This window comes from Etheostoma spectabile, chromosome 16, assembly GCF_008692095.1.
Source record: "Etheostoma spectabile isolate EspeVRDwgs_2016 chromosome 16, UIUC_Espe_1.0, whole genome shotgun sequence".
NCBI lineage: Eukaryota > Metazoa > Chordata > Actinopteri > Perciformes > Percidae > Etheostoma > Etheostoma spectabile.
Genome location: NC_045748.1, coordinates 28,252,373 through 28,264,551, shown reverse-complemented (window position 1 = coordinate 28,264,551; position 12,179 = coordinate 28,252,373). Strand labels below are relative to the sequence as shown.

The following is a 12,179-nucleotide window of genomic DNA, read 5'->3' as shown; positions in this document are numbered from 1 at the left end:
CAATTAATCACAATTAAGGAATTATTAGGAATTTATTTGACCTTATAATTATTACTTAGCCACGGTCATTGCACAGTGACAGTGATAGAAACGCATCGGAACACACTAATCAAGTGTCATTTTAATATGTCATCAAAGTGATTTCAAAAAATATGCAGAGTTGTTACTGACTTGCCTGTAAGAGACAGTTGTCCCCGTCCCCCCAGGTGTTCTGCGAGGCCAAGCGGACGTCTCCCAGCGTCCTCTACATGCCCCACATCCAGCAGTGGTGGGACACGGCCGGGTCCTCGCTGAGGGCGTCCTTCCTCAGCCTGCTGGGCAGCATCCCCTCCCTGTCCCCCATCCTCCTCCTCGCCACCTGCAGCGTCCCCCACCAGCACCTGGACCCGGAGGTGAGCAGCTGGACCGTCCCGGGTCTTATGCCCTGACAAAAGACCTGGTCTTATGCCGGACAAAAGACCTGGTCTTATGCCGGACAAAAGACCTGGTCTTATCCCGGACAAAAGACCTGGTCTTATCCCGGACAAAAGACCTGGTCTTATCCCGGACAAAAGACCTGGTCTTATCCCGGACAAAAGACCTGGTCTTATCCCGGACCCTTTTGCCGAAAAACAAGCAAATATCGGCCAAAATAAATCTGCATTTATCGGCCGTCGGCTGACCCTGATTTCTAAAGATCGGCATCGGCCAGGAAAAAAAACCTACTTCAAACTGAACCTTTTTTATAGATAGATATAGAAAGATGTATTTTCTTTTCTAGACGCAACCTTTCGTTGACTCGTTTTAGGGAATTCTTTGCAGTCTTTAAAACTTATTTGGTCGTAGATGGGTTTTTCTCTTACATGTGCTAAATACAAATCTATAAACGATCTGGCGTAAACAGCAATTGTGAATTATAAAGTCTACCTGTGCTTTTGGGGGGGGGGGGGGGTGGGGGGGGGGGGGGGGGGGGGGGGGGGGGGGGGTTTAAAAGATAACATAACAGGACGTCACATAAATGGGCCGTTTGTTGACACCCCCTTTGCGGAAAAACACTTTTCTTGGCGTGGTTCCCCAACTAACATGTCTTTTCCACCAAGGCAAACCAGGTGCTGCTTCTGGTTCTTGTGCTGGGTGCTGGTGCCAGTTCGGTGCTGGTTCTACTCCAGTTCCCTAAGAACCAGCTGGATCTCCCCCAGCCTGAGAGCCAGCAGACCGTGGTTTCCTCCCTAGACCACGGTGGTTCTGGTTTCCTCCCCGACCACGGTGGTTCTGGTTTCCTCCCCAGACCAACGGTGGTTCTGGTGTCCTCCCCAGACCACGGTGGTTATGGTGTCCTCCCCAGACCACGGTGGTTCTGGTTTCCTCCCCAGACCACGGGGTTCTGGTTCCTCCCCAGACCACGGTGGTTCTGGTGTTCCTCCCCAGCAGGTGGTATGGTGTCCTCCCCAACACGGTGGTTCTGGTTTCCTCCCCAGACCACGGTGGTTCTGGTTTCCTCCCCAGACCATGGTGGTTCTGGTTTCCTCCCCAGACCACGGTGGTTCTGGTTTCCTCCCCAGAGCATGGTGGTTATGGTGTCCTCCCCAGACCACGGTGGTTCTCTCCCCAGACCACGGTGGTTCTGGTGTCCCATCCAGGTCCAAAGCTAACATCAACAGCTCTCTATGGTTAACAGCGGACCGCGGTTTTCGAAATGGCCGCCAGACGTTTTGGTTTTCAAACGTCATGATAACCCCGCCCCCCCCGCCCCCCCCAGCACCTGACGTACCCGGTTCTTATCTCTAGACCAGCGCTACGTTGGTGCTGAGTTGGAACCTGTGTTCTGGGCCCAGAGCCAGGTTTATTTATGTGGAAAAGCAAAGAACCGGTTCAAGATTTGGCACTGACTCCGAACCAGCACCAGAACCGCCTTGGTGGAAAAGACATAACAGAGATCAGATTGAAGTATTTTTTAGCTTTTTCTGTAATTTTCATTTCCACAAGAAGCCAAACCGTGCTTCTTAAACCGTTCTTCCGAGCTGACTTCTGCTTCGTTTTCCCTCCTCAGATTCAGTTTCTGTTCCGGGTGGAGTATCGGGGAGGTTTACACCATCCGGGTCCCCACGCGGCTGGAGAGGACCGACTTCTTCCAGGACCTGATCCTAAACCAGGCGGCCGAGCCGCCGCCCTCCACGAAGAGAGCACGTACGAACAGAGCACGTAATCTTGCTGAGTGTTAGCGCAAAAGTCCGAAAACCAAGGTTCATGTTTTTGTTCCGAGGTATAGATATAGATATATAGATATAGCCTTTATTATTAGAATCACGGTCCATAAAAACAACAACAACAATGTGACGTGTAGAGCGTCCTCTGGTGGACAGACTATGCAACGCCATCACTAACAGGGACGTTGTAGAGCGTCCTCTGGTGGACAGACTATGCAACACCATCACTAACAGGGACGTTGTATGAGCGTCCTCTTGGTGGACAGACTATGCAACGCAATCACTAACAGGGACGTTTGTAGAGCGTCCTCTGGTGGACAGACTATGCAACGCCATCACTACAGGGACGTGTAGAGCGTCCTCTGGGGACAGACTATGCAACGCCATCACTAACGGGACGGTTGTAGAGCGTCCTCTGGTGGACAGACTATGCAACGCCATCACTAACAGGGACGTTGTAGAGCGTCCTCTGGTGGACAGACGATGCAACGCATCACTACACAGGGACGTTGTAGAGCGTCCTCTGGGGACAGACGATGCAACGCATCACTAACAGGGACGTTGTAGAGCGTCCTCTGGGGGACAACTATGCACGCATCACTAACAGGGACGTTGTAGAGCGTCCTCTGGGGGACAGACGATGCAACGCCATCACTAACAGGGACGTTGTAGAGCGTCCTCTGGTGGACAGACTATGCAACGCCATCACTAACAGGGACGTTGTAGAGCGTCCTCTGGTGGACAGACTATGCAACGCCATCACTAACAGGGACGTTGTAGAGCGTCCTCTGGTGGACAGACTATGCAACGCCATCACTAACGGGGACGTTGTAGAGCGTCCTCTGGGGGACAGACGATGCAACGCCATCACTAACAGGGACGTTGTAGAGCGTCCTCTGGGGGACAGACTATTGTCTTTCACGTCGAACCAAATTTTGTCTGTTTGGTCCGAGGGATGTTTTCCACCTGTCATTTTGTAAACTGTAAAGTCTGAAAGTCCGGACCACACGAGGGTCTCACACACACGAGGGTCTGAGCCACTGAGGGTCCGGACCCTCGTGGGGTCCAGACCCACGAGGGTCTCACACACACGAGGCAGGTGTGAAATCCCCCTTCGAGGATTAAACCACAACATCCAGTCTAAGGTAAAGCATGACATGAGTGCTGATACTTTTGGCCTGGTCCCCCCTTCTCAGTGACTCGGGCCCTGGAGATCCTCCCCCTGGCCCCCCCGCCCCCCCACCGCCAGCTGCCAGAGCAGGACCGCCTCCATCTGGAGGAGCAGGAGGAGGACGTGCTGCGGGAGCTCCGCCTCTTCCTGCGCAACGTCACCGAGCGTCTGAGTCTGGACCGCCGCTTCAGGGCCTTCACCAGACCCGTCGACATCGAGGAGGTGAGGGGGGTTTTATGTTTATTATCTATGTGATCACATTTTTATTTTATTTTATATTCAGAAAAGACATGTAAACATAACATTCATGAACAGGAACAACCAACACGCCGGGGTGTTAACCCTCGGGTTGTCTTCCCGTCAAAATTGAAAATTAACACTTTTGTTGACGCTTTTTATTGACTTTTTTTTTTTAACTTTTTCTTACATTTTTGTCCCTTTTTTCAATCACTTTTTATGCTTTTTTCAATGTTTGTCACTTTTTAACACTACGTGACACTAACTTATTAACTTTAGTTTTAGTTATTTTTTAGATTTATGGTCAATGAACCTCATTTATAGGAAATTATACCTAATGTTTGAGTTAGAAAAGCAGAAATTAGGAATTATTGAGACTAAAATTAAAGGAATGGATGTTGATGGATAATCACAGACTGGAATATGTCAACTTTTACTCAATACTATTTCAACAACACTTCAATTTGTTTTTCAAATGCTATAAAATTGAAAATGACTATTACAAAATTAATGAGAGTAGAGACTCGCCAAAGAGCGTCGTGTGGAATCAATCATGTTATTTGGGGTAATTAAAAAAACTGATATAGGAAAACGGGTCAATTTGACCCGAGGACAACATGAGGGTTAAAGCATTCTACTTGGACTAAGAGGCTAATGATGATGCTGCTCCGTTTGTCCTGACTCAAAAGCAGCAAACGAGGCCCGCCGACAACCCCGGTCCAAGCAGAATGCCTAACACCCTGTGGTGTGTTCGAGGGACATTTGGACCAACTGGGGGGACAAATCACACGTCTCCAACCCCAACATGTCTCTCATTCAACTTTAACGCTCTGAGACCGAGACACTCGCCCACGCGTAAAATCTCCACCTTGATTCACAGTCTAATCATTTAACAACCATACAAGCTAGCGACTTACCGATGGTTGCAGCTAAAAGCTAACGAGTTAGCGGTTACGGAGGTCTCTTCCGGGTCCTTCTAGCCTCTACAGGTGGTTTTCTATCCAGCCTGGAACTTGCAGCCTCTTTCGGGGTCGTTGAGCATTAAATCCAAACCGTCACATCCAAGATTTATCCACTTTATGTCCATAATTCATCGAGTTTTGGCTCAATTATGCCGCTAGCTCCCGCTGCTCTGTGTCTGCTCTGTGTTGTTTACGGAAATACAGGAACCAGCATGCCCATATATGGGAGACAACGTCACCCTCTTGTATGGAAGGCCAAGAGGCAAACTGTTTTAGACATGCACATGCTTGTGTAGCATTGCTGTGGGTGTAATATCAATAAATATGACATTATTATGTTATTATTGGCATAAATGTCATGAGAGCAAAAGCGTCTTGACTTTCTTTGGAAAAAAATATATGTATTTTGTCATCTGTATAATTTACAATGATTATTTCTTCACAGTGTGACTCCCAAGACGTATGAGAAGTGTTATAGAAAGGAAAATGGCTTATTTATCACTCATCTGTCTGTGATATCAATACATATCTGGAAGATTCATGTTCCGTTTTATTTATTTATTTGTCTTTAAGGCCCTACAACCATTTTTAACATGTGACATTTAACATGCAAGTGACCTGGGTGGGTTAATTAGTTCCTGTACATCTTACATGTCCTATACAGTAATGAAGAATAGATTTTTAAACCCCGGTCAGTCCTCGTTTCACTCCCTCTCCCTTCATCATCTCTTCTCTACCTCCTCCCCCCCCCCCCCCCCCCCCCCTTTTCTCCGTCCAGGTCCCGGACTACATGCTGGTGATCAGGAAGCCGATGGACTTCTCCACGCTAACGACCAACATCGACGAGCAGAAGTACGTCACCGTCGGCGAGTTCATGGCGGACGCGGACCTCATCTGGCAGAACGCCCTGGAGTACAACCCGGACAGCGACCCCATGGGTGAGACGGGCTGTCTGTTTCCTTTCCGCTATCCTGTCCTTCCCTATCACCGTATCTGTCTTACTTCAAACACCGATCTGTCTCTCCTTCATATCGTATCGCGTTCCTTCCTCAACACCGTATCTGTCATCCCATCAACCGTATCTGTCTTCCTTCATCACCGTACTGTCTTCCTCAAACCGTATCTGTCTTCCTTCATCACCGTATCTGTCTTCCTTCAACATCATATCTGTCTTCCTTCAACACCGTATCTGTCTTCCTTCAACATCATATCTGTCTTCCTTCAACACCGTATCTGTCTTCCTTCATCACCGTATCTGTCTTCCTTCATCACCGTATCTGTCTTCCTTCAACACCGTATCTGTCTTCCTTCATCACCGTATCTGTCTTCCTTCAACACCGTATCTGTCTTCCTTCATCACCGTATCTGTCTTCCTTCAACACCGTATCTGTCTTCCTTCAACATCGTATCTGTCTTCCTTCAACACCGTATCTGTCTTCCTTCATCACCGTATCTGTCTTCCTTCAAAACGTATCTGTTTTCTTCACACGTACTGTCTTCCTTCAACCGTATCTGTCTTCCTTCAAAATCATATCTGTCTTCCTTCAACATCGTATCTGTCTTCCTTCAACATCGTATCTGTCTTCCTTCATCACCGTATCTGTCTTCCTTCAACACCGTATCTGTCTTCCTTCATCACCGTATCTGTCTTCCTTCATCACCGTATCTGTCTTCCTTCATCACCGTATCTGTCTTCCTTCATCACCGTATCTGTCTTCCTTCATCACCGTATCTGTCTTCCTTCATCACCGTATCTGTCTTCCTTCATCATCGTATCTGTCTTCCTTCATCACCGTATCTGTCTTCCGTATCTGTCTTCCTTCATCATCGTATCTGTCTTCCTTCATCACCGTATCTGTCTTCCTTCAACACCGTATCTGTCTTCCTTCATCATCGTATCTGTCTTCCTTCATCACCGTATCTGTCTTCCTTCATCATCGTATCTGTCTTCCTTCATCACCGTATCTGTCTTCCTTCAACACCGTATCTGTCTTCCTTCAACATCATATCTGTCTTCCTTCAACATCATATCTGTCTTCCTTCAACATCATATCTGTCTTCCTTCAACACCGTATCTGTCTTCCTTCATCACCGTATCTGTCTTCCTTCATCACCGTATCTGTCTTCCTTCAACACCGTATCTGTCTTCCTTCAACACCGTATCTGTCTTCCTTCAACATCATATCTGTCTTCCTTCAACACCGTATCTGTCTTCCTTCAACATCGTATCTGTCTTCCTTCATCATCGTATCTGTCTTCCTTCATCACCGTATCTGTCTTCCTTCATCACCGTATCTGTCTTCCTTCATCACCGTATCTGTCTTCCTTCAACACCGTATCTGTCTTCCTTCAACATCATATCTGTCTTCCTTCAACACCGTATCTGTCTTCCTTCATCACCGTATCTGTCTTCCTTCATCACCGTATCTGTCTTCCGTATCTGTCTTCCATCATCATCGTATCTGTCTTCCTTCAACATCGTATCTGTCTTCCTTCAACACCGTATCTGTCTTCCTTCAACACCGTATCTGTCTTCCTTTAAATGTGTCTCGCAGAGTCTAATGCGTATTAATTATCTGTTGTCAAAACATTTGCTAAAAAAAAAGTTTTTTTAAATAAATTGTGACGCTGCTGCCTTCACCCTCTCGTCTCTTTGTTGACAGTCACCTTACCGGCTGTCCTCTTTCTCTGTCTGTCTCTATCTCTGTCTGTCTGTCTGCCTCTCTATCTATCTGTCTGTCTCTCTGTCGTCTGTCTCTATCTCTGTCTGTCTTTCCGGCTGTCTCTATCTCTGTCTGTCCATCTGTTTGTCTGTCTCTGCGTCTGTCTCTCCATCTATATGTCTTTCTCTCCGTTGTCTGTCTCTCTGTCTGTGTGCCAGTCTCTATCTGTCTGTCTCTCCGTCTGTCTCTATCTCTGTCTGTCCATCTGTTTGTCTGTCTCTGCGTCTGTCTCTCCATCTATATGTCTTTCTCTCCGTTGTCTGTCTCTCTGTCTGTGTGCCAGTCTCTATCTGTCTGTCTCTCCGTCTGTCTCTATCTCTGTCTGTCCCTCCGTCTGTCTGCCTCTCCATCTATCTGTCTGTCTCTCCGTCGTCTGTCACTCCGTTGTCTGTTTCTCTGTCTGTCTGTCTCTCTGTCTGTCTGTCTCTCTGTCTGTCTGTCTCTCCATCTGTCTCTATGTCTGTCTGTCTCTCTGTCTGTCTGTCTCTCCATCTGTCTCTATGTCTGTCTGTCCATCTGTCTCTCCATCTGTCTGTCTCTCTGTCTGTCCCTCCGTCTGTCTGGCTCTCCATCTATCTGTCTGTCTCTCCGTCTGTCTCTATCTCCGTCTGTCTATCCGTCTCCATCTGTCTGTCTGTCTCTCTCTATCTCTGTCTCTCCATCTGTCTGTCTGTCTCTCTCCATCTATCTGTCTGTCTCTCCGTCTGTCTCTATCTCCGTCTGTCTATCCGTCTCTGTCTGTCTGTCTCTCTCCATCTATCTGTCTGTCTCTCCGTCTGTCTCTATCTCCGTCTGTCTATCCGTCTCTGTCTGTCTGTCTGTCTAGCTGTCTCTCCATCTCCTCTGAGAAATTGTGACAGGACTTTTTAACTCTTTTGAGATTTTTTAGACTAAATGATAATCAAAAAAAGGAAAGTTTGATGGATTAAACTATGATGAAAAAATCTTTAGAAACTATAGAGTTTTAAAATATATAAAATATATTTAAAAAATGGTTTTATCATTATACCGCTGTGTGGTGTGTGTGTGTGTGTGTGTGTGTGTGTGTGTGTGTGTGTGTCTGTGCGTGTGTGTGTGTGGTGCGTGTGTGTGTGTGTGCGTGTGTGTGTGTGTGTGTGCGTGTGTGTGTGTCTGTGTGTGTGGTGTGTGTGGTGCGTGTCTGTGGTGTGTCTGTGTGCATGTGTGTGTGTGTGCGTGTCTGTGCGTGTGTGTGTGTCTGTGTGTGTGGGTGTGTGTTGTGCGTGTGTGTGTGGTGTGTGTCTGTGTGTGTGTGTGTGTGTGTGTGTGTGTGTGTGTGTGTGTGCGTGCGCGTGCGTGTGCGTGTGCGTGTGCGTGCGCGTGCGTGCGTGTGTGCGTGTCTGTGCGTGTGTCTGTGTGCGTGTGTGTGTGTGGTGTCTGTGCGTGTGTGTGTGTCTGTGTGTGTGTGTGTGGTGTGTGTGTGCGTGTGTGTGTGTGTGTGTGTGTGTCTGTGTGTGTTGTGTGTGTGTGTGTGCGTGTGTGTGTGTGTGCGTGTGTGTGCGTGCGTGTGTGTGCGTGTGTCGTGCGCGTGCGCGCGCGTGCGTGCGCGTGCGTGTGTGTGCGTGTCTGTGCGTGTGTCTGTGTGTGTGTGTGTGGTTTGTGTGTGTGTCTCAGACCGTCACATCCGTCACCGTGCGTGCGCCCTGAAGGACACGGTGCGCGCCATCATCCGGGACGAGCTGGACGAAGACTTCGAGAGAGTTTGCGAGGAGGTGAAGGCGTCGCGCTGCAGGAGAGGTGAAGCGTCCGGCACATATAGGAAAACTTTTATTAACTTATTTTTTTAAACACAACAATTGAGAAAACACAACATTTCAGACACACAATGTTAGAAAACGTATTTTAACAAAGCAACATTTACGAAAAAACTAAATTGTACAGAACACAATGTTAGAAAACATAAAAGAAAAAACAACATTTCAGAAAGCACCATGTTTTCATGCGTTGCTTTTTGTCCTTCCGGGCCACCGTAGCGACTCCTCCCATCAAACCTCTTAACCCCAAACTGAGTTTGTACTCGTTGTTCCAGCGTCTCTCAGCGATCCGCAGGGCAGCTCGGAGACGGCCGACGGCACCACTAGCCCCCCACGTAAGTCCTCCACCAAGGACCAGGTGTAGTCTCCAAGAATCTTTTGACTTGTCGTGCAAACGAAAAATGCAAGTTGAACTTTGCCCAAACGGCGACATTGACAGTCGACCTGGCCGACACCGATGCCTAAGTAACCAGCTGAAGAATTACCCCCCACCAACCCCACCATTTCTGCCTTACATCGCTCTCCTTCTCCTTCTCCTCCTTCCTCAGCGGAGCGCAGCAGCGGCTGTGAGACGAGCGCCAACGCGGCCGCCCTGGAGCAGATGCAGCTGTTTAACAGAGCCGCCGTATCCGTGGCGACCGTGGACGGGGACGCGCCGCCGCTGGTCGTCGATCACGGCAAACTGAGGGTGAGTCGACCCGGGGGGGGGGACGACCACAGCTACTTTACCATGGGGGGGGGGGGAGACAACCAGTGTGTGTAATGTGATGTCACCAGAACAGATTGAAGGACCCCAGGAAGAATAGCTGTTAGCTTATGCTAAGCTAATGGGGAACCAAATTAAACAAACAGCTACTTCTAAACCTCTACCATGGGGGTGGGGGGGGGGGGACACTACAGTAAAGCCAGCGAGTCTGTGTTACCTCCTCTGATAGAAATCTAAATGCATTTACATGTTATTTCAGACAACTTGGTGAACATAAATGTATCTCACACTGAGTTAAAGGTGCCGTACGTAATAATAATAATAAAACTAACTTTCTGTCATATGTGCTGTAACTGACCCTCTGGTCCAGCAGAACTACATGAAGCGGGTCATTAAAACCTTAATCCGGCTCCTCTGGCGCCCCCTACAACCCGTAGTGCGAAGAAATCCACGGTCCCTGTTCAGATGCACCAATCAGGGCTGTGTGTGTGTGTGTGTGTGTTGGTGTGTGGTGTGTGTGTGTGTGTGGTGTGTGTGTGTGTGTGTGTGTGTGTGTGTGTGTGTGGTGTGTGTGGGGTGGGTGGGTGGGGGGGGGGGCGTCAGGCTATGGCATAGGGTCGGTACCTCCCCGTGCCACGCCGTAGATTTAACACAGAAGCATCTGCCCCCCCCATGGTAAAGCTGTGGTTGCCCCCCCTCCCCCCCCAGGACCTCCTCAGCAGAGCCGTGGTCCAGACGGAGACCTCCGAGGTGGAGGCCCTGGAGAAGCTCTACGCCGTGCTGGCTCAGAGCGTCTACCGCCACCGCCGCCGCCACGACAAGACGGAGCTCGCCCAGGTACGCCCGCCGACCCACAATGCACCACTCACACGGCGACGGCGTCTTGGCTTCTGTACATCCTCGTTACGTCGGAGGCTGCTAGCTCCGTTAGCAGACTCCATCACTAAGATTATGATTATCCCAAAAAACCAAATCCTCTACAACCATCAGAAGCTTTCTTCTTCTTTTGAAGACGATTTTAATTACTTACTTTTTATTTATTCTTTGAAAACAAAGATCTTTTGCTTCGTTTACGTGTTGCGTGCACACCAGTTTTGGTGTTTACAAACCTCTGAAACTATAACCTTGTGAACCCTTCCCCCCCCCACACACACACACACACACACACACACACACACACACACACACACGTTTTGGATGGAGAAAATTGGAATATTTTGAGGGTGAAAAGTTGAAAAATTCGAGGAAAAAAGTCAAATATTTAGAGAAAAAAAATCAAATATTTAGAGAAAAAATCTGTAAATTTAGAGAAAAAAGTCAAATATTTTGAAAAAATCTGTAAATTTAGAGAAAAAAGTCAAATATTTTGAAAAAATCTGTAAATTTAGAGAAAACAGTCAAATATTTAGAGAAAAAAATCTGTAAATTTAGAGAAAAAAAGTCAAATATTTTGAAAAAATCTGTAAATTTAGAGAAAAAAAGCCAGAATATCTTGAGAGAAAAAAGATCTTTTGAGACAAAATTCGGATTTTGTCTTTTTAGAAAATGAACCCAGATTTTAAGTGTTTACGTTGTCGTTAACTCAGAAAAACAGAAGCCGAGAGCGAGAGACGTGTTTCTGTAACTCCTCCGTTACCGGGTGCTCACGTTCACTCTCTGTTTTAATTTCTCTTTTATGTCTCTCTCTCTCCCCCCCCTCCCCCCTCCCTCTCCCCCTCTCCCTTCCTCCCCCCCCCTCCCCCCCCTCCCCCCCCCTCCCCCCCCCCCCCCCCCCCCCCTCCCTCCAGAAATGCAGAGAGAGATCGAGAGCTTCTCCTGATCCCATCAGGTTTATTTTAATAAAACTCAGTGATTAAAACAGGAACTCGTCACTTTACCTCCGTGTGTTATTTATTATTAATTTATTAATTAATGAGACTAATTAATCTAGAAGATCCTCCGACCCTCATGACATAATGAACTGGAATAAAACTGCTACTGAGGCCTGATTATAATCGTTGTTTGTGTTTGGGTTCTCCGTTGGTAACTGATCTGGAATCAGCCAATCAGACGCAGGAATACACGCCGGTGCTTTTAATTTGAAAATAAAAAAAAAACAGACATTAAAATTGACAAAAAAAACACCCAAATCCTAGGAAAGCGGCGACCTGATGATTAATGTACCGTGTGAGCAGCGTCGTTGGGAAACGTCCTCGTTACTGTTTTTGGGACAATCTGTTTGGAAGAAACCCAAATTTCTTAGATTAGATGAGATAATATATATAAATAATATATATAGATAATATATATAAATAATATATATAAATAAGAAAAATTCACATTTTTGTCATTTTCATTGACATTTGTCTTTTTTTTTTGTCACACACAAGTTCTTTTATCAAGTATTTTTTTCTCCAAATGCTAGAAAACTGACACACAAAAA

The 12,179-nt window shown here is 47.3% G+C and overlaps 1 protein-coding gene across 1 annotated transcript in view; it reads left to right on the top strand.

Moving 5' to 3' along the window:
• LOC116704630 (ATPase family AAA domain-containing protein 2B-like) overlaps positions 1-11,619 on the top strand; it is a 42,281-nt gene extending 30,662 nt beyond the window's left edge. The window contains 10 exon segments of the mRNA XM_032540253.1: positions 207-392; positions 2,030-2,056; positions 2,058-2,166; positions 3,383-3,579; positions 5,335-5,494; positions 8,912-9,034; positions 9,327-9,386; positions 9,600-9,739; positions 10,466-10,594; positions 11,544-11,619. Of these exon segments, the coding sequence (XP_032396144.1) occupies positions 207-392; positions 2,030-2,056; positions 2,058-2,166; positions 3,383-3,579; positions 5,335-5,494; positions 8,912-9,034; positions 9,327-9,386; positions 9,600-9,739; positions 10,466-10,594; positions 11,544-11,576 (1,164 nt within the window). The 3' untranslated portion in view covers positions 11,577-11,619.
• Positions 11,620-12,179: the final 560 nt, after the last annotated feature.